Below are 26,850 nucleotides of genomic sequence, written 5' to 3'. Positions count from 1 at the left end.
GAGAACGGCGAGTCCGAGCCGAGTCTGACGTCACGCGCACCTGCTCAGGCACATCAAAAATGTGAGAGATGTGACCACAGCTGTCACGACGTGTGACATCAATCCTTGTTTCCTGCGGTCATGTCAAGTTCATCCTCCCAAGACGACGGTCGACGTCTGCAGAGGGCGACTGGCGCTAGGCAGCTGACCCGGAGAAACTCGTCTTTTCTCAATTCCGTCAAGAATTACGTGCCAAAACCGCTTGCCCGCTTTTTTAGCGGGTCCGAAGAGTTTGATGACTCCAAGGATGAGATGGGCAAGCGGAGACGCCTCGACGGCCAGCAAAACGAGCCAGTCGATGGCTACGATGATGGGCCTGCTCCGCCAAAGCGTCTGAGGCTCCGTAGTCCGGATAGAGCGGCATCGCAGCCTCCACCGCATACGGCAAGCGGTCAAAGCGGCTATCTCGACCCACCCAGCTCTGCATTCCAATCTTTCTTTCACCCCTCTTATTTATCAAACGACCCTTCCAATCGTTCATCCTCACTTACGCTACCCGCGACCACTACTTCTGATATTCCCCGTAATGAGCCTCGCACTACTCTGTCTCCCTTGCGAAACCAGTTTAGCCGTACCATGTCCATCGATCCACCTCAGAATCCAATCACTCGACGCCTTTCTCGTGACGTTACCATGAAAAGTGTCGTCTTGCCGCCCTTGCATGATGCTGCTGCTGCTCGAGATATGTCTACGGAATCAGCGTCAGGCTCGTTTTTGCGTTCATCCGTATCCCAACCTCGCGATACCTCTCTTCCTCTTGGATTTCGTATCCGCACTTCAGTCACGCCCCAGCCTGTGCGCGATAGTTCTGAACCTCCCACAATCTCATCTCTTGGCTCCAAACCCGTTTTCGTCCGTGGTCCTGCTCCAGAGGCGAGCAAGCCCCAGGCCACTCTGGGCTCACTTGTCGATACCCAGAGAAGAGTGAGTCCATGCAAGTCATTGCCGACAGCTTCTCTGATTCCTCGTTCACAGACTCAGTCTCCTGTGCGCCAGCATAGTTCCAGTTCTCTTCTTTTTGGCTCTCAGTCAACGTCCGTGAAAGGTTCGTCTCGAAGTGTCCTTTTTGGCTTTCATAACGAGTATTGTGTAGCCCCTCGTCCAGCAACCGTCGCAGAGCGTACCCTACATGAGTTGGATGTATACAGAACCCCCCTTAAGCCGTCACGTCTCCGAGAAAACAGCACCCTCACATTATCTCCCGGGGATGCTACAGATATGTTCTCTCGCAAGAAGTCCTATCAGCGAATGCCCGGAGGACGTACTGCCAAGGCAAAGGTAGCTAACCACACCAAGCCATATGCAGGTGACGCGGGCATTAAAAAGCATCTTGCGCGAAGCAGGAACGCCAACGTTGAAGAAGAAACTGCGTCATCTAAGGGCGAGTTGAACGGTGATGTATCCATGAATGAAGACCGACCTTCGAGTGAAACCCTTCCAGAGATCAACAAGGATCGGGAAGAGCTCAAGTTGCCAGACAGTCAGCCAAAGACTTCTAAGGCAACAGAGAAGCAGTCAACAATGCCTTCCAGCTCGTCGCTTCGAGTCGGTCGTACCTTTACTTCACGCAACCATATCGATCGTCCTTCTCGGCCAGGAAAACACGGGTTTTCTGCGGTTTATGATGATGGTGAGGAAGAGAGGCGGGAGGAAGAATCCAAGAAAGAAAGGGAGATGATGGAAGAGGCAGCAAAACATGTACCTATGTTCAACATCCCAGCTGGGTTTAATTTTGCTAAAGATGTAAGTCGTCGCTCATTAACTTCAGTCCCTAAGCTGACAAGGGAACAGACCGACAAATCTCCAGATGTTGCGTCGGACTCGTCGAAAGCCAAGGAGCCACCCATTCCATCACTACCCTTTTCGATATCCTCTTTCCAATCCAGTACCCCCTCGGTGTTATCCGCTGCCTCTTCTAACGGTTCAAAAGCTGACTCCACTACGGCTTCCCCCTTTACGCCACCGGCTCCCCCAGCTCCCGTTCCTGATATCCTTCCGAAGGTCGACTCTCTGTCTGCGATTTCATCGACGACCGAAATTCTGCCGAAGACCAATGGTGGCATCCCGGATTTCTTTGCTACAAGCAAGACTCTAGCCCCGACCCCTTTGGTGGTGCCACCGATGACATTGACAGCGGCGGCAGCCTCCGCGCCTACCTCTTTGCCGTTCAGTCTAACGCCGCAACAGTCCGCCGGCCGCCACGCCGGCTCCGTCTGCTCCGGTTCGTGATGCCGACAATACCCTTTGGAACGGAGGCAAGAAGGAGGACATTGTAGGGAAACCCCCTGCTCCTAGCTCAGATACCAAGGGGGGCGGTACAGGGACAACCACACCGTTCGCCTCTTTCGGGTCTGCCAAACTGGATGACGGACTTCAGGCATCCACTCCTGCCGCCACTCCTGCCGAGAGCTCATTCAAACCTCCATCGTTCTCTTTCGCCAATGGTGCTACCCCGGAAAGTTCCGGTGCTGCGGAGCCAACCCTAGCGCCGCCCTTGTTTAGCATTGAACCTGCGAAGACAGCTGAACCAGAGCAGGTTTTGAAGCCGTCGCCTTTGACCTTCGGCAGTAATAATGCGACGAAAGAGAACGCTGACTCGAACGCGTTCAGCTTTGACCAAACCTCCAACAATTCTGAACCGAAAACAAACGGGTTCTTTGGAAAGCAGACACAGGTGGTTGATTTAGCGCCCAAACCGAGCACCGCTACTACGTTCGCTTTTGGTAGTACTCCGGCACCCGCTGCGCCCAGTACACCTGCTATATCGTTCGGTGATACATCCTCAAGCAAACCAGCGATGACGTCTCAATTGCCATTTTCTCTAGGCTCGGCCCCTGGTGCAAGTAATAACAACACAGCGTTCACGTTCGGTGCGCCTAATGCGCCGGCAGACAAGGCAGAGCCGACCCCAAAGCCACCATTTTCCTTCGGACCGGTCACGACTGTGAAAGACAGCGGGGCTGCTACCCCCATGTCGTTTGCTTTTGGATCAAGCTCAAGCGACAAAAAGAATGAGCCCAGTTCTTCATCCATGTTTGGCTTTGGTGCCACCCCAAGCACACCCCCAATCTCGGACGCTGACAAGAAGCCGTCATTTAGTTTTAACCAGACGCCGACATCGGCGCCTGCGACATCATTTTCTTTCGGGGGTGGATCTGCATCTGGCGATAGTTCTAAACCGTTTTCGTTTGGCGCTGCAGCAACGAATACCCGCCCGGTAACACCACCAAATCAAGATCAGGAGATCAAGATGGATGAGAGTCCCACGAGGGATATGCAAATCACTAGCGCTCCCAAGATCGCCTGAGCCTCGTCCTACGCTAGGTGTGTTCCCGTCATTCAACAATACCAGCGGTACTTCGTCTTTTGGCCAATCTGGAGGGTCAATGACTCCAACCTTCACTTTTGGAGCGACAACCACAACTTCCAATCCCTTCGCAAAGGAGAATAAGCCAGAGGAGAATAAAGGGTTTGGTGGTTTCGGTCAATCCTCGGGTTCCTCGTCCGGCTTTCCATTTACTCGTAAAGTCAGTGAAGAACCTCCTCGACCTTCAACGGCCGGGGCATTCTCTTTCCAATCACCCAATTCTGCTACGGGATCAGGATCAGGATTCGGCTTTGGGGGGTCATCTAATGGCAGTACGACCACTTTCCCTTCTGGGCCGCTTTCGGCACCTAATAGCCCGTCGACGTTTAATACTCCCTCTCCTGTCGTTCACGTTTGCGGCAGCACCTACGACTACGAATCCATTTGCCTTTGGGTCTCAGCCAGCTTCCCCCGCAACCGGCAGCACCAACCTCCCCTCAGTTCCTAGCACAGGTTTCGGAGGCAGCGGCTTTGGTGGACCGTCCAATCCTTTCGGGGCGACATCCACATCCCCAGCAGTACCGTCGAGCGGTGGAACGCTGTTCACCATTGGTGCTGCACCCTCTGCGCCCCCTAGTGGTGTGAGGCAGATCAAGAAGTTGCCCAACCGAAGGGGTGCCAAGCGGTAAACGTGTCCGCTACGTTTAGCGATCAAAAAAAAACATGCGTATACATCTCAAGATTTTCTTCTCTCCGTGCTTTTCCATCGTACGCAAATTCAACCATTATCTATCAATCGCAATACATACATACATACATCATCCGTCTTGTTGGCAATCATCTGTCCTCCGTTCTTAGGAATTGTTTGTTAAACTGTATCACATTAGGTTTTCCTTTGCAGGCTCAAGGCCGCACATACATCATCATATATCTGGCTGAAGGCTAGAGTCGATACATCTTTATTTTTTTCTACGAACCTTGCTATCCATATAATCATTGTTTGCATGTATCATATTAAACAGCCATTCTCGCATTTCGCGCTTCAATTGTCGACCATGGCGGTGATTACCTGAATAAGAAAGAACACATAGGTTTGCCACGCGAGCCAAACAGACGCATTCCGGTGTTGCTTCCGTCCTACTACCACTATGGATTTCGTCCAAGGCCTTGATCCATCAAAACTTCTCCTTGGCGGGGCGGTAAATTCTTCTATTCTCTGTGTTTCCTTTACCAATGATTCCCAGGTCTTGTCTTTTACCGTATCTGCGTTTTCAGCACCATTCTATAATTTCCCTCTCTTCCTCTATGGGCTATATGGACAAGAGAACACCGAATCTGTTTCAGCTCTACAGAACGTGCGGTACTCAACTTTCGGATTTTTCTTTTTCGCTCATGCAATGCCCGTGACCAGTTCACAGGCTTCTTGGCTGGCTCGATGCTCTGGGATATCGTATGGATGGCTAATCATGGACAAAATGGGTTCATCAAGTTCTTGAGCATTCTTCTCCTCATTCTAAAGGTGCGAGGTCTTCTGTCCATGACCACAATTGTGCTGACACGTACAGATTCCGACCCTTGCTGCCTGTGGACTTGCAGTTCGCCAGCGAGGAGCGACATTTGGAGGACTAGGTCTGCGTGGGAATGATTTGAGCGGCCCTACTGGTGTGTTCTGTATTCACTACGTTTTCCGAGAGACTTATTTGGTCGACTAAGTTTGGTCTATGCCTGGAGGCTTCACTTCAACAGGAAGAGACGGGTATCAGAATTTAGACGAGGAAGCCGCAATTCCAGCCGCGCCACGAGGACCAGCTGCCGTACCGCATCGTCCATCCAATCCAGCGTCGCCGCCACCGCCTGCACCGGGCCCGTACCAAACAGCATGATGGATAACCATGTTTTGCGTCTTCTCTATTTAATGAGGCTCGCGGACAACGGTATCTCGATGGACTGAACTTTGAAGCCAGATGTCTGTTAATAGATCAACTCAATTCGTTTATTTCGGCTTCTTCGTCTTCCAAAGCATCTAGCTGCAAGTCATGTACCAAATCCTTAAGTGTATCTAGCGTGTTCAGCTTGCTCTCTGCTTTCTTCCTCGCAAACAACCAGGGGCAATCCAATGATTCACAGCGTATATCTTCGCTTCCAGGCATCTGTGCACACGAAGCACAGACTTTCTGTGTATCCAAGAACCGCTTTTCGATCATATTGATGCGATTCAGGACGCCGGCCATAGTGGCTCGAGTATCCATACGGCATACGTCGCAGATTCCTGTCAGAATATTTAGTTGCAATGCTGCGGAATCAGGTAATTCTGATCCACCTTCCGGTGCATATGAACCACATGTGAGACACAGCGAACTGCCAAAATGCTCGTCGATATTCAGTCGTTCGATGGTTTCGGGTTCGGGCTTCTTTTTCGACGGTGAAGCAGGACGCTCTCCAACAGGCTTTAACTTGGGCATGTCATCATACCACTGTCGTACGTTTGCGCCTACCAAGTTGAAGATTCGTTCCAAAGGTGGAATGAGCACTCGCGATATGTAGTATTCTGCATCAAGGGAGGCATGACTGCAATATTGCACTCAGTGACTCGCGGTAAAAAATACTATTGAGAAACTGACGGGTTATTCAGCAGGTCGAGAGGCTCCATTGCTCGATCTACAAGTCGTGTATTAGGGGGTCCCCGGGAGATCACGTACGGTACGCGCTCTCCGTATTGCGCTTCGTGATGTGGATCCAGTAGTGTACGTCTCGCTGCTACGGCTGCGCCCGGCGGCGGTGGAACTTTGTCGCTACATGGAAATCAGAGTGCAGAAAAGGATCCCCCATTCGGAAGCTAACCTGTATGTTCCCATACGGACTTCCTTCGCAAATATGAAGTCCTGAACCGATGCCCTGTTTCCCAGCAATTTCGACCATGACCTGCAACAGTAGTCTTTAACCTTGCTGAGGTCTTGAGTGCGAAAGAGGATCCTGGGCAGAGGGTCTTCAGTCTGGGTATCTGTTAGGAACAGAGTAATTAATCGGTTACTTTAAACAGGTTTCGGTCATCTTCTGTTGGGCAGGAACACCATCCCGACGGACGGTCTCGATACCTTTCGCGTCAAAGGTAGGCTCTGTTTCATCTATACTCTCGTATTTATACCCCACATAACGCTTCTTGGCCATTAGGACACATGGAAGGTATACCTTTTGACTTCATGAATCCATAATATCGAACACAAATGTAGACGTACCTTCTCAAACTTCAGCTTGATGGGGGCAGGGTTCAGAGCTGTAATGGTGTCAGCGATGTCTTGTCCGATGCGAAACGCCTGTTCTTTGGTCTTTCCATGCAAATAACTAGTAAATTTGTAAGTAAATGCTATCAGGGAGGCAAATTGATCCGCCAACATAAAAACACTGTCTGTATCGCCATAAACGACCTAAAAATGACTTCAGCTTGATTGTATTGTCGAGGTCATTATGAGAGCCTACTTTAGCGCCCCATTTAGGAGTCGAATCGATAAGCATAATAGCCTGCAAATCATTTGGGTGATGAAAAGCAATATTTCTAGCTGCTGACGAACCTTTTCGAGCGTTTCGCGGCCGCTTTGAACAATGCTGTCCGCGATCTCGACAGCAGGCATTCGACCAGAGAATGTCGCGCTGGTGTAACCATACGTAACATTGGCGATGTACTTCAGTCCCAGCTGTCGAGCATCCAGAATGCGCCTCAGGGCCTAGAATCATAGCGCATTCAGGCGGAACATTTTGGACACACAAAGAAGCCTACCTTATCTTCCTTGACACCTTTCATGGCTTGCTTAACCATTACTCGTGTTTCTAGTAACTCGACCAGCATACGGCCGAGCAAGCCTTTGCGGACTTCAGGTTTGACATATATGATACCATTTGCTGCAACTGACGAAAAGCGACGGCATCAGTCGCGCTGTAAATAAGAAGTGTGCGGAACCACTCACCTTCGATATGATCCCGAAGTTTTTCCAGCAAACCCGGTGTACGTTCGAGGTCCGTGACACCGAATTTATTTCGTCCTTGGAAGTCGATTATTCTTCCTAGGCATGTAGAATAACAATAATTATATGCTATCATGATAGAAGGGTATAAGGATTGAAAGTCAAGCACAACGACAGGGCTGGTATAAAATGCCGACTGGGGTTCCATTATCAGAGGCATGCATTCAGCAGCATTTTGTTTCCCCACCTAGTCATACGCAATCGGTCATTATTACGAGCAGGAAGCTTGCAGGACGAACGTACGTCAGCTTTACTGGGTGAAATTAAAACAAAGCTCTCTGGTTTGGCAATACGAAACATAAACGATTCGACTTTGAACTGAGAGCCACGACTGATGACAGAGAAAAAATCTACGCCGAACACCCGGGCAAATTCTCTGATTGCAAAGAATTGATTTATATAGGCAGAAAAGGGAGGTAGAAGCTTACGCGGTTTTGGTAATGACGTCGACGGACTTTAGGATGTCGAGTACCATTGATGTTCGAGACGAAAAATAGCGAAATAACATGCCCAGTTGCATAGGTCTTTCGCCCCGGTACCAATTGGTAAGAGTAGAGGATGAATAATGAGGAGTCCTGGAACGTTGTCGTCAGCAGTATGAAAGCAGATATATGTGATACAGACCTTTGTCGAAGAACATTGAAAACCACGTTCTCGAAAGTGTATGAACTCAAATTCTGTTCCGAACGCATAACTCTCCAAACATTAAGAACATGACGACCTGCAGCCTTAAAGGTGGAAGTCTTCCGAGTGTCCCACTGGAGAGAACCGCTTCTTCGACCTGGTAGTGTGGCGCGCGAAATCAACTCAGAGACCTCAAGGCCTGTAGGTGTTCTTGTGAGACAGATCTAGCACTCCAAGGACGAGAATGCATACCATATACCGCCGCCCTAGCAGAAAAATATCCCCAAGAAAAGAGCTGTACGTCCCAGCCGACAACGATGTCTGGATCTAAATCCAAGACGGTGTCGATGACGGCATTGATAAGATCAAGCTCGCTATCAACCTTTTCGATAACGAAGTCGCGTATTTGAAGGGGGCTGAACTGTTGTGATTCTATAGCAAAGATACCTGATTTGTAAGCCTTTTCTTCCGTCTCTTGAAACGAGTAGAAGACTGCTGCCAATGCTAGTACAGGACCGAAACAGTTAGTGCAGTATTTATGCCTGATCAGATAATAACACACCATCTTCATCCGGGTCGGACAGTCTACCAGCTCGTGATGGTGCTTGAGAAGGCATTGGTACTTTTCGATACAAAGGTAGTAAAACCTACCAAATACTTCTAATGAAAAGACTGACATGTCAGGTCTTTCACGAGAAACGGAGCCTGTGTCTACTGGAGTAGTCTTGATGTTGTAGACGTTTGCCTGGGTAGGGCCTTCGATCTGTGTGGTATATGTGATTTATTACTGTGAAAGGGTGGCATATTATATCTGTCACTTACTTGAGATCGTTGCCGAACATCCTGTCCGCCGGTCAGTATTTTCCCTTCGTCAGATTTCAACCAGGCTTTGACTGAGATCACACTGGGCGGGTGTCCTGCGTATTCCCAACCTTGTATGTCACCTGCTTCGACAAGATTATTCACAGGTCTGATAGGTTCCCAGGCTGGGAGGTTTTTTATGCCTTCGCCGCCCTTCAGATGATATACCAATCCCGCGTATTCTCGAGGTCGCTCAGGAGCATCAATTTCTTTGGAATAATAAGGGTCACGGTAGATCTTGCTGGGAAGGTTGTGTGCCTGAAGACTTCCTAGAAGGTCGGATGTAGATGGCGGTTGACGGGCGTACTCAAAGCCGTTTGCGTTGGGTGCGTATTTCAAGGTATGCTGTGAATTATATGTGAAGGTTCTCTTCATAGGTGAGCTTGAAGCAGATTCATTATGAGACTGCGAGTGAGTGACGATTCCATTCTTCCTGTAGTAAGTTATAAACAAATTTGTCAAAGGGATATCCGATGACGAACGTTTGAGATTTTCCTCTTAAGAGACTAAAAGACATGATGAGATTTGTCTAACGGGGTATAGCGTAGATCTACCTCGGTGACGGAGACAGTCTCTCGGGGGGAGTGGAGGATCCCGAACTTGAAGGGCTGGGGTTGCATTTAGCGAGATACTAAGTGGATACTACGGTTGGAGGAGCACCTTGGCGTGAGTGTTAAATTGGTATACTCTGGTTCAGTGTCCATTGGGGATCCCTTAAACGGGCTGCAGGATGATGAGTAGATATGCAAGAGGAATACGAAGCAAACGTACTCCTCATCGTCTTGATTCTTGGGTTCATCTCGATTTACAGAACGATTTTCGTCAAGGGGTTCGTCATAATTGTATTCGTCGTCATCTTCGGCGTCGTTCTGCTCTTGGTCTAGCATTTTAGTCCCATGCTTCTTCCTCTATCTGTACATTTTTTGTCATCTCTTGGCTTGAAAGCATTGCCATGTCGACATCAACGTCGTCTGTGCTATCGTCTGGCAGCCCATTGGCCTCTGAATTAGACAGCTGGCGTTCATCATGTCTGCTGGTTGCTCCCTCAGGTTTCCAAACCTTATAAGAGTCTTCCCACAGGGCTTCGACACTCTGAAACGTTGTCATCGCCCATTTTTCCCAACCTTCCTTCCGATCAATCATCGGAGGTTCTTGATGTCGTTCATTTTCGATTCGTTTCTGGATTTCTTCCCACCACCTGGTCCTCAGCAACCCATTCACCGCCAGAGCCCCTGGACGAACTGCTGAGATCAACAGGAAGTTCGGGTGAAGGTGGCAGGCCCCGTGCAGCCCGGCGCCTTCTTTCATCATCCCAGAGTTCTCTAACACCAAGGACAAGTGGCTCATTAGGAGTTGGGGGTGCAGGAATCTTCAGTTCATGATGAAGGTTGCGCGCAGCAAGAGCGTGTCTGTTCAATATATGATAGGCCTGAGCATCAACTTCTAGTGGCGAGCGTGATTGGCGAAATGAAGTTGAGCGTCCGAAGGTCATGTCTTCTTCATCTTCGTCTACGCCACGCTGATACACTTTTTCAAGATCGATCCAACCGCATCCGTAAAGTCCGAAATCAGAAAGGAACTGAAGGGGGTAGCTGAGGTGACTTTCGTAGACGCTGAATCGGGTGCTCATAATGCTTCCGGACTGCAGCAAAGTCACGATGCGACTGACAAGACCTGGGTCCATGACGTAGACTTTGAGAAACGGCGCATAGGAAGAGTGAAAGCCATAAAAGTGGACTCCCTTCACTAGAATTATCGCGCGAATGTATTGTGACCTGGACTGGGGGGAACGTTTGAAGGAGATAGCAATTGCGTGATTTAATGAATGTGTCAATTTGGCGGCGTATTGTCTGACTAAATAGACATTGTCAGTATATAACTTGAAGTATGAATACTCAACAAAAACATACCCTGCCGAGCACTAAAATTACCTGTATACTCTATGAAAAAATAAGGATACACTTGGTGGATATGCAGACACGTCTTTTTTCCGGTCGACGAAGGCCCATAAATACGGAGAACGGGCACTTTCGGAAGATTTGAGTTGTCAAAAGGACCTGGTGCTTCCAGCGAATAATCAATCTGGTTTATTTGCACACGGAGGACAGGACGTTTTGTCTGGTTAGGGGAAGTCATGGACGCGACATGGGTGTCATAAAGAAAACGTGATCGCAGTTTGATCGATCATCACAGCTCTTTTGGGGGGATTTTATTTTATATTTATTTACTTAACTATTTCTCGCTTCGACCTCCACCACGATGGACGGGCCTGCTCATCTGTTGTCGCTCAAGGTCATGCGAGTCTCTGTGCGTAACTGTGGAATAGAGAGTGGTATCTACTAATCCATTTTTGCAGCGTCCGTCGCTGGCGAGCTCCTGGCAACCATTTTATTCCAGTTCCCCGTCCTTCTCAGTCCGTATTCGTTCCAGAACGCAATTTGTCCGACCTCTAAAGCACGTGTAGGCACATTCAACTGCATCTATAATGTCTCTTCAAGGAAATACACCCTTGTCGGGTTATCCGAAAACACTAAGGGATTTCACTCAAGCCTCAGAATTGCTCACTTCTTCCTTCGTCATTCGGTTCTATTCAGCTCGGAGAGACCTTTTCCAGCTGTCTTTGCGTGAACAATGAGGCGAATGTCGACGTTGAGGGCGTCCACATGAAAGTCGAGATGCAGACTGTTACAGCGAAGGTGTTACTGGCTGAATTCGGAACTTCAGACCATCGATTGAGCACCGGGGATACGCTTGAAAGTATCGTCCATCACGAGATTAAAGAGCTTGGGCAGCATGTTCTTGCTTGCACTGTGACATACCGGCTGCCTCCGGGTGTTCGCATCGCCTCTCAAACAGAAGATAGCAATCAAGACCCAGCTTTACAAACGTTTAGAAAGTTCTACAAGTTCGCAGTACGTCTTCAACTAATTGAATCCTTGTATTTTCTAAAGCTAGTTTAGGTTACGAACCCATTATCCGTTAAGACAAAAGTTCATGTCCCAAGGTCTCCTTCAGCTATGACCAATCTCGATGAGCGAGACAAAGTGTTCCTCGAAGTCCACATCCAAAACCTCACCCAGGAGCCCATCTGGTTCGAACGGATGCGGTTTGAATGTGCAGATGGCTGGAATGTGAAGGATGCGAATAATTTGATCACAGATGAAGATGAAGATGAAGAGAAAAGCATATTTACTGGTACCACTGCGCTCATGAACCCTCAAGACATGAGACAGTATATCTACATCCTGGACCCTAAGACGCATACACTGGAACCTCCAGCCAATGCACCAGGAAGCATCATTCCTCTCGGCCGGCTCGATATCTCATGGCGGTCGTCCTACGGCGAACCTGGCCGTCTCCTCACTTCCATGCTCTCTCGTCGCATACCACTACTTCAACAACCTCCACAACAGCCCGCATCTGCCCTCCCACCGTATCTCAAGCGCACCGTCGCGGCAGCATCTGTGTCTGGGTTACCACCTCGTCCCCGATCACCTCAGCACTCACAGTCACGACCCAGCTCCCCAGTTCCCACATCACGACCTGGCTCTCCATTCCGAAATCGCCCAGCCTCTGTGGGCCCAAGCCGCGCTCAATCGCCACCACTTCCACCCACGACAAACCCAATACCAGGTATCGATGTTCACCTCATCGTACGCGACTTTCCGCGGAGTTCAATTGCATTGCAAAAGCCATTCACCATATCTTGCACGCTAACAATCAGCACCTCTATTCCTTTTGATAAACGGCATTTCACCCGTATACTGACCTTGGCGGTGCAGCACGTCCAACCCCCCAAGAATGTACCTGTACCCGCTTCTGTGAATAACCTTATGGCCACTCAATCGGACTCATTCACGCGTGTTTCAACCTCAGGTTTCTCCACCCCGTCTCCCACTTCAACCTTGTTCAATTACCCCTTGGCACAACAAAAACTTCTCGTCGCTTCTCCAAGGCAAACCATGCTGGAGATAGATACCAACGAGGCCCTTCTCCCACCCCCATTTTCTGAAGTACCACCCGACGAATGCAAAATACCTCAGTCAGGCGTGGGTTTCTGTGGAGCCTCAGCGATTTTCTTATCTCCTATTCAGCTGTCTGCAGCAGATTCCGTTGAACTCAGCACAAAAGTCTCTGCCTCACAAGACTTTGAGCTAACATATATCCCACTTCAGCCTGGGTTTGTGTCATTTGGAGGGCTAAGAGCGCTGCTGGTCGAGGATAAGTTCACTAGTACAATTATAGGGATGGACGGTTTTGCAGAGGCTCTTGAGAAGGCACGGACTTTGAAGGTGTGGGATGTTGTCGGGGAGGTGTGGGTTCCATCTTAGTTTACCGTTATTCTGTCCGATGATATTACTAGCAACTATATGTACTACTTACAAGTCCGAGATATGCGTTAGACAGTGACCCAAGGCTGACTGATAAGCTGTTGCACAGACATTAGGGCACGGTATCGAACATCGGGGTCTTCGTGGGTCATGAGTTCCATTACGCGCGTCTTGCCACCAAGGTCTGTAACCAATCTAAAGAGAAGGTTAGATTCATCCTGAAAAGCTCGATGGTCCAGATGACGTACTTCTTGCCCCTCTCACAATGCTTGACGTACTGACCAACATCATGAGCGGCAACGGCGAGCACGGTAGGATCACTAGATTCCTTTAAAAGCTTCAATAATAGCCTAAAGTGAAAATTATGTAGCGTTTGTTACATAAAGGGAGCAAAAAAAACCTACTTCAACTGCTGGCAGTCTTGCTCATTGAGCTTGGTGGCATTCTCCTTCCAGAAATCATCAGATTCGTGCACAGGTGTCCAAGAGAGATGTCCAGAAGATAGCTCTGATGTATATTCATCGTATGTTCTAAGAAGAATTTAACTTATGTCAGAAATAGAAAGAATGATGTCCTACGTTAGGCTGTAGAAATTCTCATTGAGTTCATCACGAAGAAACTGGACATCTTCTACGATATCCTCATCTGTGAATTTCCGCGTGCAGAGGTTCTTTGCGAATGGAAGCAGCTGCGAAACTAGCATGGCAGGAAGATTAGCTGCGGGTGCTTTAGTAAGAAGGTTCTGTGGAGAGATATCAGATCGTCCCTCAAAATCATAGAGAAGACTGTAATCACTCGGAAGGTGGCGGCGATGACGCGGATGACCTTTTCCTTCGCTGCGCCTTGAGCGACATCAATGAGGAGGGGGATTATATCGTACTTTCTAGAATAAGTATATGAGCACTAGATGCAAAATCAAAGAGAATTATGTACAGACTTGTCGAATTGTTCAGCAATATTTTGTTCGAATGACAGAAGCCATAATTGAAAAGGCGACCTGATAGCTCATCTGAGCCGTTGGTTTATGCTTCAGAATGTCAACGAATCTACGATGCATAAGCAAAATGACAGCTTCAATTCAACATAGAGACGAACCCAACGATTATGCCAGCTATGTCCCAAACGGCTTGGCGACATTCTGGTCGCGTCAGGAGTGCCTCTAAACATTGAACTGCGACATCACGCCTATTAGGCGACTTTCCTTGAACGAATCCAGCAAGCGTAACAAGAAATGGCTGAAGATATTGATGTTGTAATGGGTATGATTCAGAGCTACAAATAGAGGACTGTTGGCATGCTGGATTCGGTAAGATGGATAAGTCAAGTACCAAAGGAGGACAGTCAGGATCTGCGCAGCCTTCAGTTGCATAAATTCGTCTTGGGTATCAAGGGTCCTATAAGACACTAAGTCGAGAGGAGCATAGTACGTGTGAGTTAGCGTACCGTAGCAGGGGACCATAAGGAAGTTCTGGGTCGGTTTCGACGGTGGAGGTGAAAAGAGGTATCCGTTCATCGTGGTCTGAGCTCAACTGAGAGATTGCGCTACGTGAATACTTGAAAATAACACACCAGTGAGCGCATCAGCTATAAGAACAAGGATGTACTGCATAGTGTCCACCCGCTGGAGTTTCTTGAGAAGGCGAAGATACAGCGACGCATACGTGCGAGCGTCCGACAACAAAATGGACTCAATCTTTGTCTTTGGTTGCCTGTCCACTTTCTTGATGAGGGCGAGTTCTTCAGAGGTGATGAGATCGGCTCTCTGGTAACCCTGTCCATGAATTCGACATTGTGCTCAAATAAAGGCGAGGAGTCATACCTCCCAGGGAACCGGCTTTGAGCGAATCTTTATCGAGGCGTCGTCGAGGTAGGCATTGGAGACGAGGGATACAGACATTATGGACGGAAGTAAGCCGTGATATAGCGCATACGCTGTACTTGGCAGGTACTTCTCACGATGCACGTGCCACAAATTTCCTCATCGCTTTTGCAGACTTGCGCTTCGACGGTCAGTGCAGCAGTTATGTTGTCGAGGAGTGTCGCAGCGACATGTAGCTGGCATACAAGATGTAAAAATTTATCCCATTTTCACTACCTTTGCTGATATTTTTCAGGTTTTGCTCGAACTCTGGCCACCGAGGTCGAAATATCATCCCTTGCCTCAACGTCGACGGACGCCCCGCCTCCTCCGAAAAAGACACCCAGACCTACAATCTCAGCCGCCGTCATTCTCAACAGATCTCCATTGATAACTCGTAGTCCCAGCACCTTCGAACGCGCGTATTACAGCTACCAAGCTCGTCTCCGACGCGCCCTTCACAATCCGTTCCCCTACGACTTTTATTTCAAGGAAGGATCCATTCTCGAAACACGGTTTAACGTCGAGGAGCGAAAACGGGAGCGACGAGCATTCGGGCCTCTATTCGGTATTGATGACGATGTAGACCAAGAAAAGGCAAAGGCGGCTCGGGCAGCTGCGGCGCAACTCGCAGAGCAGGAAGGAGAATTTGAAGAGATGGTGCCGCGGCTGCATCCGTCGGACGTGAGTCGGGACATCAAGAGTCTTGATCGGAAGGGAAAGCGGAATATCTATCTTTTGCTGAAAACAGCGCAAGATGTATGGCGTTTTCCTCAGGGAGGTCTTGAGAAGAACGAACTTCTCCACCAGGTCGGATCCTTGCTGTCCAATCAATTATCTTTTCTGACACCCTGTTCAGGCTGCCCAGCGAGACCTCTACGCCGAGTGTGGTCAACATATGGACTCCTGGATTGTCAGCAGGAATCCTGTTGGCGTCTACAAGCCCCCCGTACCGTCAATACCCGGCCAATTCATACGTCCAGTGAGTCTGCTATCTTGACTTTCCAGTAAAACACTGACCGGCTACCAGGAAGTTACATTTTTCTTCAAGGCGCACATCATGGCTGGCCAAGTACGCCCGGGTGAAGGCATCTCTGACTTTGCTTGGCTGACGAAGCAGGAAATTGAGGGCAAAGTAGAGAAGAACTATTGGGATGGAATTAAGGACATTTTGTCTGACTACTGAATTATCTACATCCTTCAGAGTTCTACTTTGGGGGTGCGGAAATGGCCCTTCGCATCTCAGGCCTTTTTCTAGCATCGTCGAAGCGCCTGACGATCACAGAGCATTTTGTAGTTTGACAGATGTGTTTGGAGGAAGCTTTGACGGCGTCTGAGAACAGAGTCAAGCCAGCGGCGCGTTCAACAGCATCAACTGCGGGTCGAAAATCAGCACAATGCCAGTATTGAGTAAAAGACACGAACCGGGCACCACAAAACTTTCTAGCGGTGCTTCATCTGGTATGACAGCATTCGGTAGCATAAATGCGCCTGTTGATAATTCGAGTATATCTGGAGTGCTCGGAGAAGATGGCCTTGAGGTAAGAACAACTTTGGCGAAATGAGTCGGTACAGCAACGTTGGGTGGTGAACCAATAACTTCGTGTGTCTGACCATGCTTGTCAGTACTTTCGTAGGGAGCGTGGAAGACATTTAACTTACAATGCGCCATTTACCATCGGCATCTTTCCGGGGCAAGTAGAGAGGGACGGTGAAAACATAGACGTCAGCAAAACTTCCGGCCAGTCTACGACACCAATCTTCGAGGTACGCCCAGTCTGAAGGAAGGAAGGTTCATCTGGTGGTATTCCTCTGTACACTGGCGACTTACAGTGCCGATTGAACCCATCACCGACCTGAGGCGCGATATTTGATAGGTAAAACGTCTCGTTCATGGCTTCCTGTTCAGCAAACAGCATTAGAAACAAAACTACTAGACGTCAGTCACACACACCTGTGAGAACTTCGCAGTCGGCCGCGGGAACCCTTTCATCCTAGTCAGCACCAGATTCGAATGTATAACCAAAGCTACGCACATATGTCCACGGTCATATCCACTTCTGAAATAATCCTGCAAACGCGCACGGAAAGGAACAGGTATTGACTCGTCCTCAATGAACGTGGACTTGGAACGGTCGCCCGATTCAGAAGATTCCGAAGGGACAAGAGTCGATTTACCGAGGGAGGCGAGTGTCAAATGTTCCGCCGTCTACACAAGACGCGTATTGAAGATAAAGAACCGAGTTGATGAAGGCTAGAGACCCACCCATGCCGGGTGACGAAGTCTGCGGTCGTATGCAGCGACGTAGGCTTTCCGAATTATCGGGTCTGCGATGGGGCCTTGACAAAACAAAGTCAGGAAGGCATTTTGTAAGTTAAGTATTATACGCACCAGGGTTGCCGTATTTCAGTACTGGAGACGCTAGGGATGCAGCAGATACAACAGCAGAAATCGATGTGCGCCCGGATGGCCCAATGTCGACAATGGGCGGCGAGACGGCGGGCGAGACGATGGCTTCTGTTGGGCGGGTCCTTTTGCTTGTGACTGCGACGGTTAGACCACCGCCAACGATGGCCCCGGCGGTGAAAATGGCTACCTGAAGCAGCGAGCTTGACATTATGTCTAGAAAAGAAAGAATTCGCGTGTTGTTTCTAGTCAAATCCCGATGCCGCCCGATGCAAAGAGACTTGAAGACCAGAGAAATTTTTCTTGTTACTTATGGCTAAGGTTAGGTCACTCCGAACACGTCGTGAATAAATTTTGTGGTCTTTTCTATAGATGTAATTTCTCGGTTGAAGACAAGAATGCTGATAAATACAGGCCTTCATTGGCAAGGAAATATAACCGTAGCACATATTGTTTTATGGAGAGAAGCGGAGTATGAGTATGATATATATGTAGTTAACAGGAAACTGCCAAAAAAAATTCCACAAAAATGAGAGAAGCAACTTTTCTTCGTTAAAACAGATTGTATAAAAGAGGGTAGACGTAAAGGGAACGGATGACGAGGGAGTACAGTACATCACATGAGCAACGGCCAAGAGAAAAGCAAGCCAGAGCAAGGTTTCGGTGAAGAGCAAGGCGACGACAAATGTTCAGTGAATGATGGCGATGAAAAGGATTTTTCAATCTCCTCTGCCATCTGCACCTTCCAAACTATCCGATCGCACTGTTGGCCGCATCAGTCTCAGATCTCCAACGGTTCGTAAGTTTGAGCATCAAGCCCACCTCTTGACGGTCCGCTTTCGCTAACGCCGACACGACTATCCCGTCGGCCAAATCCGCCAACGCCAGGCCCACGAGGCTGGCGAACAACCCCTCCAGGGCTCTCATGACCGCCGCCACCTCCACCGTTCAGCAGGGATGTCTGGATGGATGACGGAAGAGTAGGCACCGGAGGAATAGAACTACCTCCGCCAAAGGCACCGCCATTGGAAAACAGTGAGCCGAAACCGCTTGTGCGGCGAGAAGGCGAGGCGATTGTTGCATAACCTTCGCGGATATTACCGTTCGAGGATCTAGACGTGAGACGAGGGGCCTGCGAATGCAGGGTCTTCATGTCCGGCATCGATTTCTTCACGCGCAGAGTGTTGGACGACACAGTGGACCCGGTGGGGGTAAGATAGGCCGATGGTGCCCGGGACAACGTGTGTGCAGGTTGCCGCTGAGGTTGTTGCTGCTGCTGATAGGGATTAGCTCAGTTAGTCATTTGGTCTGATCATAAGACGTACTCGTTGTGGGTCGATGCGAGTAACGACGGCATACCTCTCCTCGCCCTCCCCGACGGAGTAATGGTACACACCAAGTTTCTGAGCGATGAGATGAACGACTCGTCGTTGCTTGGGCGACAACGTCCTAGAGAATGCAAGCTCATCGCGCATGCGATCATCCTTGAATAACAGGATCCTAGAGTAAATCTCCAACGTCGAGGGATCGTTGAGGTCTAATTCATTAGAAGACGATTTGTCCGATGAGCTGCTGGGAGTCAACGGCTGTTGGGATGGCATCGCAGGGGGGGCAGAGGCAAGAGCATGACTGTAAGTTGAGCCTGACATATTCGAGACATGAGGTGGGGAATACTGCTGTTGTTGTTGGTATGCTCCTGAGGAGTAAGATCGTTGAGAGGGGAAGGGTGCGGGGGAAAGGACGGCGCCGTAGTCCTCATAACCAGGGGCAACAACGCCATGTTCCTTCTCGAGCTGCATGGAGCGCATACGACGGATAGCCTTCTCTCTCTCAATGCGCTCTTTCTCACTGGCCTGGAGGACCTTCTTGTACTCGACGCGTAGCTTGCGACCCTGCACGTCGAAACCATTTAAGGCGGCGACGACGGCATCAGCGTCCGCGGCCTGACGAAAGTTTGCAAAAGCGAGACCGCGGAAAGAACCCTGCTGGTCAAGATGATAATTGAAAGCGTAAGGTGTAGGAATAGCCAAAGAAGCCTGGAAAAGGACGAATAAGAGAAAGATTAGCAGGAGCTGGATGTCGACGCACAATTATATCAAGTAAAGTTTCGCGCTTGACATTGAATGGTATATTTTTGATAACGATGGCAGTAGGGATGATCTCGTCATCTGGATTTTGGATAGGTGTAGTTGGAGCAATAGGGGGAGGATTAAGATGGCTCATAGGTGGGGAACCGCCAGCGGAAGAAAAGTCCGAGTTGTTTTGTGGAGAGAGAGAGCGACCGTCTGATGAATTGTCGAGCCATTGCTAGAAGGAAAAAAGTAAGAAATAAGCAGGATATTGAGCTGGAAACAAGTCATACGGTCGGGAGGCCGCTGCGGAGAGGTTTGCTCTTGAGGGGCGACTGGCCTGTCGTTAAAGGATTATACTGGGACTGGACGGGAATTCCAGGCGAGGTTGCATAATGATAATGAGGCCTGCTGCCACTGTTGCCTTCGTAATCGTAAGTGTCGTGAAGACGTTGCTGGGAAGAAAGCGACAGAGAGGATATGTCTGGAGGAGAGCTGGTCATTATATGTAGCCTGGTATCAGCCAACGACTCGTGAAGACGACGAAAAGGAAAATTGCAGACAGAGAAAAGTTAAAGATGAAGGAAAGCTGGGAAAAGCTCGTCCTCGCTGTTGTTCTTTGCTTATCGTCTCGCCACGAGGCTTTACTAAATATGGGAACCGAAGAATGTGCAAAAACATCCAAAATATATATAATATAATATTCTATTGCCTGCTGGCGCCTATTGCGACTGGTTTCGGTAGGGGTAACAGATGATCTACGTCAACGGGGACACGAACACTTCCCGAGTGATCCCAAGGGCCCCGCCGGACTTTGACAGATTCTGACCGCCGTGCTACATTCGACGGCCTTGAATTTGAGTAATTTGATGCCAATGCCACAGGCAGGCCACTTGCTGGCGGGCTGGGTCCCCTGCCGACTGAATGAGGCGGGTAAAAAGTCGGTCGCGGCACTGCCGGGAGTGTATGCTTGGGTGCACTACGTAAATAGATACATATGTAAGTGTGACTAGTAGTACCAAGGTAGATAGACTCACTTTCGTGGGGGTGCTGGCCCAGGCACCAGGCGAAGAGCAGTTGGAGGGGCACGTCGAGGCATAAGTAAAGGAATGGTGTTACTGCTTGCAGATGGTAGTTTGTCTGGTAGATAGATGAGAGAAGATCCTTGTACCAAAGTTGGTCACTTACTTGTTCGAACAGAAAGAGAAAGATGGCAACCCGTGCCTTGCAGTGATTTGCTCGATATATAAGTCCTAGCGCTCAACGTGCAACTTAAATATTGTTCATGAATCCCAGAACTGAGTAAGGAAACAAGAAGTGCCACAGTTACGTAATTGTGGCTCAATTAAAAAGTTTTCAAGTACTTACTTAGTGTCCAAAGGAGCTCACGGCGGCTTTCTGGTCGTCCCCGGCACCCACGGATGTATTCTAAGTTATAGATGTAGATTCTAGTCACCTATCTATTCCCATGATGATTGATTATACATGTACAACAGTAGATGGTTTCAAGGAGATATCCAACAAAACATCGTACTCATATACAAGGCGTAAAAGGGTACTGACAACAGAATTACGCATTATCAGCAGGTCGGTAGTGTCTCATCAAGTGCGCCTTAAAGACTACAAACGTTCCCGTTCAATTCAAAAACTACCGAAAAATTGAATTAAAAAGTACTCACTATCAGGATTGTTCCAGGCATTAGCGGCCTCCGAATTAAGAGGAGATGCGTTGTTCGGTTCTATCAAAAACTTTAGCATCATTCAATTTTCCGGGTGCCGAACCCACTTACCCCCGAGGAGTGATTGCAAGGACAATAGAATGGTTTGAACGCTGTATACAGCCGACCATTTGTCCTGAATGGTTTTTCTGTTAGCCAGCGGAGATAAGTACCCTACCAGTTGACAAACCTGCAGTATATCCAGGCATATGGCTCCTCCCGTGATATCAACGTTCGGATGGAAACACGGTGTATCAAACTTGATGGATGGAGGTACATAGGGATAGTTTGAGGGAAAGTTTATTGATATTTTGAACGTTAGTCCATCGTAAATCTGATCGTCGAACATTCAGGTATAACCCTTGATGATTGTAGAACTCGAACGTACCGTGCCTGCGGGGCCTTCTATCGTACCAGCCCATTCAAAGAGATTGCCATCATGTTTTGGGAACGCAGACTGTGACTAGATATAAGCACAATGTTTCTGGTTCAGAACCACATAGAAGACTGACTATGCCTGGCGAGGCGTTCATCTAGTGGCGCGAAGCGTGTTAGTGAAAAGATAGCACGCGACAGACACGAAAACTCACCATCAATGTCATCAGCTCGCTACCCAAGCTATAAAAGACACATTAGAGTGGTACCAGATAATTTCGCGTCATATCTCGTACCGTTTCTGAACACTGCCCACTCCCTGCTGGGTAGTGCTGGGTGCGGTGGTTTTCTGAGGAGAGCGGGGAGGAATCGCAGCAGAGAGTTGCTCCATGGAAGGTAATACAGGCGGGGTGAGAGCAAGAAGATGGTAGTGTTACAGTGCAGGGGAGACGTAAGTGGTGGCAAAAGACAGAAGAGTGAAATTCACAAAAGGGCCGCTGTAACTCGAACGACACGTGATGGTGACCAGGCCGGCCGTGGGAGCTCGAGGCACGAGCCCTAACCTTAGCGTTATACCCTTCCCCTCCCCTTCCATCGCTGTTGTTGACGATGTCCGCCAATTTTCAGGCCACGGCGGGCGAGCTTTCGCTCGTGACGCGAATATTTGCTCAAGCCGACCCAAATAAGACAGGTTTCCTGTCTGGAGACGTTGCTGTACGAGTATTTGGCGGGGCCAAGCTCCCGCCCACGGTTCTCGGAGAAATATGGAATATTGCAGATGACGAGAACCGAGGGTCATTGAATAGTAAGGGCGTGGCAGTAGCACTCAGGCTCATAGGATGGGCGCAGAAGGGAGAGAAGGTCACTCCCGCTCTCGTCAATCAAGGTACGTAAACTGCGCCCAGCTACCAATCAGCATTCTGACGCTGAGCCTGGCAGCTGGCCCTTTGCCAATCATCGAGGGAGTCTCAGGTATCTCTACTCACAATACTGGGATGTCGATACCTCGCTCGCCTCCACCCTTGTCTGGTTTACCTCCATTTACTGCCCAGGATAAGGCCAAGTTCCAAAATATGTTCTTAAAGTCCGGACCAACAAACGGACTTCTCAATGGTAAGTATTCTCAGCTGCATCAATGAGTTCCAGCACTAACACTCTTGATAATTCAAGGTGAAAAAGCTCGCGACATTCTTATAAAGTCGAAACTTTCAAACGAGAAACTTGGTCAAATTTGGTTCGTCATCACTGTAACCTGAATGTTCCACACTTCACCTTCGTACTCCAGGAATCTCGCAGATACCCATGACCGTGGCTCCCTTGATGCAACAGACTTCGCTATTGCGATGTACCTCGTTCAAGGAGCAATGTCCGGTCAAATCACCACCATTCCCTCGGTCCTACCCCCTGCTTTGTACCAACAGGCTTCGGGATCTCCTGCAGTACAGAGCGCCGTCCGAGCTCAAACAACGGGAACTAGTGGCTCTTTCAGCCCTATCAACAGCACTTTCTCTCAGAGAACTGTTCAGTCTCAGTATACAGGTCAGAACCAGTTACCTTTACAGGCAGACGTCACAGGTGGTTTCCCGGCACGTAGGGGTCCTCCCGTACCTCCTCATCTCCCCGCACGGCCCAGTCCCTCGCAAGTTGGATCCGGGGCGTTTGGCCGGGCGAGCGTAAATACCCATTGGGATATCACACCGGCGGAGAAGACCGATTCCGACAAATTCTTTGATAACCTTGATTCACAAAGACGAGGCTACATTGAAGGCGATGTTGCAGTTCCATTTATGCTCGAGTCACAACTTGGTGAGGAAGACTTGGCTCGAGTTTGGTAGGTCGTCATTATAAGACACGTTTGTATTCCGTACTCACATGCGTATGTAGGGACCTTGCTGATATTAACAACGACGGTCGCCTCACTCGCGATGGATTTGCCGTTGCTCTGTATCTTATCAAAAAGAAGCTGGCCGGTGTAGATGTACCCGCAACTCTGCCACCGACTTTGGTTCCACCTTCTATGCGCAAACCCAATGGCTCTGCATTTGCACCTGCACCTTCTCCTCCACCTCCTGCTGCACCAGAGCCCGCTATTGATCTATTATGGGATGACGCGCCGGCCCAACCGGTACCCGCAGCTGCCCCTTCTCGGGCGTTCAGCATTCCTCTCCAACCGACGGGCTCTCAAGTCTCACCGCCTGCCTCGTCGTTCAACTCGCCTCCTCAACCGAAGCCGGCGGCCCAAGACCCATTCCGTTCTTCACCTTTCGGATCTGGATCTGGATCTGGTAAGCACTTGCGTCATAAAGTCTTTAGTGATTTAACGGGTTGCAGCCGCAGCCAAGGACCTACTTAGTGATGATGACGACGTGCAAGCTGCGCCTCCTCGATTGCACGATCAATCTGCTGAGATCGGTAACACTCAAAACCAACTTAACTCCACGAACCGATCATTGGAAACCACCAAGACCAAGCGAGCCTCCGTCGAACAGACTCTTGCTAACCAGGCTGCTCAATTAAGTGCACTGCAGACCCAGCTTTCGTCGGCAAAGGCTGCTTATGAGACAGAAACCAAACTGTTATCAACCCTTCGGGATCGCTTGAATGCTCAGACAGCCGAAATTCAGAAGACCCGAGAGACCCTTATCAGCTCGGAGAGTGACTTGAGCGCTGTCCGAGTCGAGAAGGCAGAGATCGAAGGTGCCTTTTTACGAGACAAAGAGGAGGCCAGGGAGTTGCATCGTAAGATGTTGGAGTTCAGCCAGCAAGCTGACGCGTTGAAGGTGGAGACGGAGAAAGTCAAGAAAGAAGCCAAGCAGCAGAAGGGATTACTCGCGATTGCCAAGAAGCAGCTGAGCACCAAGGAGGCTGACAGAGCCAAGGCCGAGAAGGAGTTGCAAGAGGCTAATGCCGAGTTGGTTGCAGTGAACAAGGAGAAGGCAGAGACCGAAATGAAGATTGCAGAGCTAGATGCTACACCGATAGTTGCGCCTGCTCCAGAACGGGCACTTTCATCTGACTCGGTTGCCTTTGCTGCGTCACACGCGCTGCCTGCTACGCCTGATCCGACAAGTCCAGCCGTTAGCACCAAAAGCAACAACCCCTTCGATAGGCTGGCGATGTCGTCCGGGCATTCGACTCCACGCTCAGAATCACCGTTTATGCCATTTGCTGCTACGTCCCTTCCAAGCCCGCCCACTACCACTAGTGCAAACGTTACTGAAAGTGGTGATCCCTTTGGTTTCTCTCAAGCGTTCGAGAGCCTGGATGTGTCGCCCGAGCCGGCGGCGTTGGAAGCTACCAAGGCTCCTATCGAAGAACCGGAAGTATCTACTCCAAAGCCACCAGCTGCTGAGCTTGGGATGTCTACTGCGCAACTACCGTCAGAAGCACCCACATCACCTGGTTCCGCTAGTGAGACCGAGGTTTTCAGCACTCCACCCACGACATCTGCAGGTCTCCCGGAGTCTGCTAATGGCAAGCAGTCAACGTTAGAAGACGTGCCTTCCAAATTTCCTCTAATTGAGGAACCTGTCACTGTGTCGCCTGCGCCTGAAAGCGAAGTTCCTACGGAGCCTCCAAGGAAGTCTGAAGACCACACTGATTTGGGAGCCCCACTAAAAGAAATTGAAGTGGAAGAATCGGATAGTGATAGTGAAGAAGATGAGGTTCCTCTCGCACTACTGGCCAAGAGGCTGTCGGAAAGCCCACCTGTGATTGCTGCACCTCCGCCGGCTGAAACAAATGGACCCTCAACTGCACCCGCGTCGTCATTTGATGATATATTCGGTGTCGGCTCTTCGCCTTCCCCAGCCACTGCCGCTACCTCGACAGGAGAGGCGGATGCGTTTGGGGTACCTATCAAAAAATCCCCCAGTCCTTTTGACACGTCCGACGTCTTCACTTCGTCACCTACGGAGAAACCACAGAATGGGCGCGTCGTATCGGGAGTCAATGTATTCGACGAGGCAATGGGCAAATTGCCAAGCACCGGACCATCGCCTACCAGTTTCAGCTTTGATTCTGCATTTGAAGACAACTTCGACTTTGGAGCCTCAACCGAGCCAGCTTTCCCGCCTGCTCCCAAAGCTGTCAACGGTGGTGCTACGTCACCACTACCCGCGCCCACCAAAGATGATGGTTTTAATTCCCTGTTCACGACGCCTACCATTGTTACAACTAACGGAAGTCACACATCTGCACCGGCTTCAGATCGCGTGCCAACGCCCACTCCTGCAGCTGCGTCAACTACAACCTCACCTACAAGCACGACAGAACCTTCTGGACCGTCATTTGATGATGTGTTTTCGGGCTTCAACCCGTCTCCGTCATTGAATTTGGACACGACGTTAACGGCAACCCCAGTCAAGGTCACCGAGTCACCGAAGCCGCTGCCTGCAAGTGCGTCGCCACCGAGTTCTCTACAGGGCGGCCGCCCCATCTCGCCCCCTATAAGAGAAAGGTCGCCACCGCCGCGCGTTAGTTCACCCAAACCCCGGCCTTCGACGTCATCATCAAGTAAGGAAGGACATGAGCTCAGGCCTCCCCCGCCACGGCATTCGAAACTCAGTGTAAGTTGCAGCATCATAATGGATGTTCTTAACAGTGACATCTCTACTCGTTTCTAGATACGACTACCATTTGGGAAGAAGAAGAAACAAGAGGCCGTGGCGCCTCCGCCATCTCAGTTCCTGACGCCTCCCGCTGAAGAGCTAAGGAGCACGACTCCCGCTAGCGACGACGATGTTGAGCCTGTCAAACAGCTGACAGCTATGGGTTTCAGCCGAACCCAGGCAGTTGCAGCCCTTGAAAAATACGGCTATGACGTTTCACGCGCGCTGAATAGTCTGCTTGGTCAATAAAGGTTTCGCATACTGCTTCGTTCCAATGTACAAATATGTTCACCTTATTTACCTCAACTTTCGTTAAAATGAACAGTTCCCTACGGATTCTTATTTACGTTCCACATTCACTTACTTAATTTCCCGAATCTCCTCTAATGGTCTGCTTCGGCTTGACGTTGTATGCATGCTTTTGCGTACAAATTCTATTGCATTCTTCCGCTTTGTTGAGTGGGCTGCTACTCAGATATGAGTTCAATTTGTTACTATTCCTCATCGTGTCGGAAATTTAATATTTCTAATTCCAAATAAAATTCGTGGGCAGAAACTTGAGGAATGCAACTTCGCAAAAGAGCGCCAATCACGATTTATGCAGTACTATTGCAGATGCCATAAGCAGCTCA

The 26,850-nt window shown here is 49.5% G+C and overlaps 11 protein-coding genes across 11 annotated transcripts; 5 read left to right on the top strand and 6 right to left on the bottom strand.

The window, feature by feature from the left end:
• The first annotated feature begins 7 nt into the window (after positions 1-7).
• Positions 8-2,556, top strand: EV420DRAFT_856969 (uncharacterized protein). The gene is made up of 4 exons (XM_060483748.1): positions 8-963; positions 1,015-1,084; positions 1,133-1,782; positions 1,831-2,556. Exons 1-4 carry the CDS (start codon positions 121-123, stop codon positions 2,266-2,268), a joined length of 2,001 nt encoding a protein of 666 aa, XP_060326488.1. The 5' UTR covers positions 8-120; the 3' UTR covers positions 2,269-2,556.
• Positions 2,557-4,452: 1,896 nt separating this feature from the next.
• Positions 4,453-5,277, top strand: EV420DRAFT_857020 (uncharacterized protein). The gene is made up of 5 exons (XM_060483749.1): positions 4,453-4,545; positions 4,591-4,701; positions 4,758-4,865; positions 4,912-5,008; positions 5,060-5,277. The coding sequence occupies exons 1-5, from the start codon at positions 4,495-4,497 to the stop codon at positions 5,227-5,229; spliced, it is 537 nt and encodes a 178-aa protein (XP_060326487.1). The 5' UTR covers positions 4,453-4,494; the 3' UTR covers positions 5,230-5,277.
• Positions 5,278-5,325: 48 nt separating this feature from the next.
• Positions 5,326-11,015, bottom strand: EV420DRAFT_1751017 (uncharacterized protein; the record flags this gene model as incomplete). Its single annotated transcript, XM_060480353.1, is given in 23 exon segments — positions 5,326-5,914; positions 5,968-6,138; positions 6,188-6,319; positions 6,378-6,535; positions 6,583-6,771; positions 6,824-6,865; positions 6,916-7,068; positions 7,122-7,249; positions 7,309-7,552; positions 7,609-7,741; positions 7,794-7,940; positions 7,990-8,188; positions 8,242-8,493; positions 8,552-8,593; positions 8,641-8,752; positions 8,812-9,283; positions 9,333-9,356; positions 9,405-9,458; positions 9,511-9,573; positions 9,622-9,749; positions 9,769-9,978; positions 10,046-10,704; positions 10,761-11,015. 23 exon segments carry the CDS (start codon positions 10,984-10,986, stop codon positions 5,326-5,328), a joined length of 4,527 nt encoding a protein of 1,508 aa, XP_060326486.1. The 5' UTR covers positions 10,987-11,015.
• Positions 11,016-11,038: 23 nt separating this feature from the next.
• On the top strand, positions 11,039-13,183 carry EV420DRAFT_1567611 (uncharacterized protein; the record flags this gene model as incomplete). Its single annotated transcript, XM_060474128.1, is given in 5 exon segments — positions 11,039-11,157; positions 11,207-11,263; positions 11,315-11,425; positions 11,445-11,762; positions 11,811-13,183. 5 exon segments carry the CDS (start codon positions 11,110-11,112, stop codon positions 13,179-13,181), a joined length of 1,905 nt encoding a protein of 634 aa, XP_060326485.1. The 5' UTR covers positions 11,039-11,109.
• On the bottom strand, positions 13,178-15,085 carry EV420DRAFT_1567608 (armadillo-type protein). The gene is made up of 11 exons (XM_060474127.1): positions 15,001-15,085; positions 14,751-14,952; positions 14,625-14,700; positions 14,510-14,575; positions 14,277-14,453; positions 14,119-14,178; positions 13,977-14,064; positions 13,760-13,923; positions 13,586-13,711; positions 13,430-13,531; positions 13,178-13,376 (listed from the first exon to the last, which is right to left on the bottom strand). Exons 1-11 carry the CDS (start codon positions 15,076-15,078, stop codon positions 13,250-13,252), a joined length of 1,266 nt encoding a protein of 421 aa, XP_060326484.1. The 5' UTR covers positions 15,079-15,085; the 3' UTR covers positions 13,178-13,249.
• A 119-nt stretch (positions 15,086-15,204) lies between these two features.
• Positions 15,205-16,225, top strand: EV420DRAFT_1622322 (39S mitochondrial ribosomal protein L46-domain-containing protein; the record flags this gene model as incomplete). The annotated part of the gene is made up of 4 exons (XM_060475795.1): positions 15,205-15,250; positions 15,296-15,849; positions 15,899-15,993; positions 16,048-16,225. 4 exons carry the CDS (start codon positions 15,205-15,207, stop codon positions 16,223-16,225), a joined length of 873 nt encoding a protein of 290 aa, XP_060326483.1.
• An 11-nt stretch (positions 16,226-16,236) lies between these two features.
• On the bottom strand, positions 16,237-17,911 carry EV420DRAFT_856610 (uncharacterized protein). The gene is made up of 7 exons (XM_060483746.1): positions 17,432-17,911; positions 17,306-17,379; positions 16,994-17,248; positions 16,871-16,940; positions 16,702-16,817; positions 16,465-16,648; positions 16,237-16,414 (listed from the first exon to the last, which is right to left on the bottom strand). The coding sequence occupies exons 1-7, from the start codon at positions 17,655-17,657 to the stop codon at positions 16,248-16,250; spliced, it is 1,092 nt and encodes a 363-aa protein (XP_060326482.1). The 5' UTR covers positions 17,658-17,911; the 3' UTR covers positions 16,237-16,247.
• Positions 17,912-18,061: 150 nt separating this feature from the next.
• On the bottom strand, positions 18,062-20,160 carry EV420DRAFT_856522 (RRM/R3H domain-containing protein). Its single transcript, XM_060483744.1, has 4 exons — positions 19,809-20,160; positions 19,535-19,753; positions 18,772-19,482; positions 18,062-18,719 (listed from the first exon to the last, which is right to left on the bottom strand). The coding sequence occupies exons 1-4, from the start codon at positions 20,016-20,018 to the stop codon at positions 18,228-18,230; spliced, it is 1,632 nt and encodes a 543-aa protein (XP_060326481.1). The 5' UTR covers positions 20,019-20,160; the 3' UTR covers positions 18,062-18,227.
• A 1-nt stretch (position 20,161) lies between these two features.
• EV420DRAFT_856457 (uncharacterized protein) lies at positions 20,162-20,847 on the bottom strand. The gene is made up of 3 exons (XM_060483742.1): positions 20,704-20,847; positions 20,553-20,655; positions 20,162-20,494 (listed from the first exon to the last, which is right to left on the bottom strand). Exons 2-3 carry the CDS (start codon positions 20,612-20,614, stop codon positions 20,221-20,223), a joined length of 336 nt encoding a protein of 111 aa, XP_060326480.1. The 5' UTR covers positions 20,615-20,655; positions 20,704-20,847; the 3' UTR covers positions 20,162-20,220.
• A 1-nt stretch (position 20,848) lies between these two features.
• EV420DRAFT_856464 (ubiquitin-conjugating enzyme E2) lies at positions 20,849-22,138 on the bottom strand. The gene is made up of 8 exons (XM_060483743.1): positions 21,905-22,138; positions 21,824-21,851; positions 21,746-21,766; positions 21,622-21,690; positions 21,424-21,567; positions 21,306-21,369; positions 21,195-21,254; positions 20,849-21,135 (listed from the first exon to the last, which is right to left on the bottom strand). The coding sequence occupies exons 1-8, from the start codon at positions 21,997-21,999 to the stop codon at positions 21,086-21,088; spliced, it is 531 nt and encodes a 176-aa protein (XP_060326479.1). The 5' UTR covers positions 22,000-22,138; the 3' UTR covers positions 20,849-21,085.
• Positions 22,137-26,846, top strand: EV420DRAFT_856567 (uncharacterized protein). Its single transcript, XM_060483745.1, has 7 exons — positions 22,137-22,494; positions 22,548-22,721; positions 22,779-22,842; positions 22,894-23,439; positions 23,493-23,893; positions 23,940-26,176; positions 26,234-26,846. The coding sequence occupies exons 1-7, from the start codon at positions 22,218-22,220 to the stop codon at positions 26,465-26,467; spliced, it is 3,933 nt and encodes a 1,310-aa protein (XP_060326478.1). The 5' UTR covers positions 22,137-22,217; the 3' UTR covers positions 26,468-26,846.
• The last annotated feature ends 4 nt before the right edge of the window (positions 26,847-26,850 follow it).

Source organism: Desarmillaria tabescens, assembly GCF_030435595.1.
Source record: "Desarmillaria tabescens strain CCBAS 213 chromosome Unknown EV420scaffold_42, whole genome shotgun sequence".
NCBI classification, from domain to species: domain Eukaryota; kingdom Fungi; phylum Basidiomycota; class Agaricomycetes; order Agaricales; family Physalacriaceae; genus Desarmillaria; species Desarmillaria tabescens.
This window is presented reverse-complemented; position numbering and strand designations above follow the sequence as displayed.

Coding starts and splice junctions, on each gene's coding strand:
- EV420DRAFT_856457 (XM_060483742.1), bottom strand. CDS start 20,614: ATGCCTCGACGTGCCCCTCCAACTGCTCTTCGCCTGGTGCCTGGGCCA. Junction 20,495..20,552: donor GGGCCAGCACCCCCACGAAA/GTGAGTCTATCT, acceptor CTATTTACGTAG/TGCACCCAAGCATACACTCC.
- EV420DRAFT_1567608 (XM_060474127.1), bottom strand. CDS start 15,078: ATGTCTGTATCCCTCGTCTCCAATGCCTACCTCGACGACGCCTCGATA. Junction 14,953..15,000: donor CAAAGCCGGTTCCCTGGGAG/GTATGACTCCTC, acceptor ATTCATGGACAG/GGTTACCAGAGAGCCGATCT. Junction 14,065..14,118: donor ATTGCTGAACAATTCGACAA/GTCTGTACATAA, acceptor TACTTATTCTAG/AAAGTACGATATAATCCCCC.
- EV420DRAFT_856610 (XM_060483746.1), bottom strand. CDS start 17,657: ATGTCAAGCTCGCTGCTTCAGGTAGCCATTTTCACCGCCGGGGCCATC. Junction 17,249..17,305: donor GACTTCGTCACCCGGCATGG/GTGGGTCTCTAG, acceptor CGTCTTGTGTAG/ACGGCGGAACATTTGACACT. Junction 16,941..16,993: donor CGACTGCGAAGTTCTCACAG/GTGTGTGTGACT, acceptor TTTGCTGAACAG/GAAGCCATGAACGAGACGTT.
- EV420DRAFT_856969 (XM_060483748.1), top strand. CDS start 121: ATGTCAAGTTCATCCTCCCAAGACGACGGTCGACGTCTGCAGAGGGCG. Junction 1,085..1,132: donor TCAGTCAACGTCCGTGAAAG/GTTCGTCTCGAA, acceptor AGTATTGTGTAG/CCCCTCGTCCAGCAACCGTC. Junction 1,783..1,830: donor GGTTTAATTTTGCTAAAGAT/GTAAGTCGTCGC, acceptor ACAAGGGAACAG/ACCGACAAATCTCCAGATGT.
- EV420DRAFT_857020 (XM_060483749.1), top strand. CDS start 4,495: ATGGATTTCGTCCAAGGCCTTGATCCATCAAAACTTCTCCTTGGCGGG. Junction 4,866..4,911: donor TTCTTCTCCTCATTCTAAAG/GTGCGAGGTCTT, acceptor TGACACGTACAG/ATTCCGACCCTTGCTGCCTG. Junction 5,009..5,059: donor TGATTTGAGCGGCCCTACTG/GTGTGTTCTGTA, acceptor TGGTCGACTAAG/TTTGGTCTATGCCTGGAGGC.
- EV420DRAFT_856567 (XM_060483745.1), top strand. CDS start 22,218: ATGTCCGCCAATTTTCAGGCCACGGCGGGCGAGCTTTCGCTCGTGACG. Junction 22,843..22,893: donor GAGAAACTTGGTCAAATTTG/GTTCGTCATCAC, acceptor TTCGTACTCCAG/GAATCTCGCAGATACCCATG. Junction 26,177..26,233: donor CACGGCATTCGAAACTCAGT/GTAAGTTGCAGC, acceptor ACTCGTTTCTAG/ATACGACTACCATTTGGGAA.
- EV420DRAFT_856464 (XM_060483743.1), bottom strand. CDS start 21,999: ATGGAGCAACTCTCTGCTGCGATTCCTCCCCGCTCTCCTCAGAAAACC. Junction 21,568..21,621: donor TAGAAGGCCCCGCAGGCACG/GTACGTTCGAGT, acceptor TTCGACGATCAG/ATTTACGATGGACTAACGTT. Junction 21,255..21,305: donor CTTGCAATCACTCCTCGGGG/GTAAGTGGGTTC, acceptor AGTTTTTGATAG/AACCGAACAACGCATCTCCT.
- EV420DRAFT_856522 (XM_060483744.1), bottom strand. CDS start 20,018: ATGACCAGCTCTCCTCCAGACATATCCTCTCTGTCGCTTTCTTCCCAG. Junction 19,483..19,534: donor AAACTTTACTTGATATAATT/GTGCGTCGACAT, acceptor GTCCTTTTCCAG/GCTTCTTTGGCTATTCCTAC. Junction 18,720..18,771: donor CTCGCATCGACCCACAACGA/GTACGTCTTATG, acceptor CCCTATCAGCAG/CAGCAACAACCTCAGCGGCA.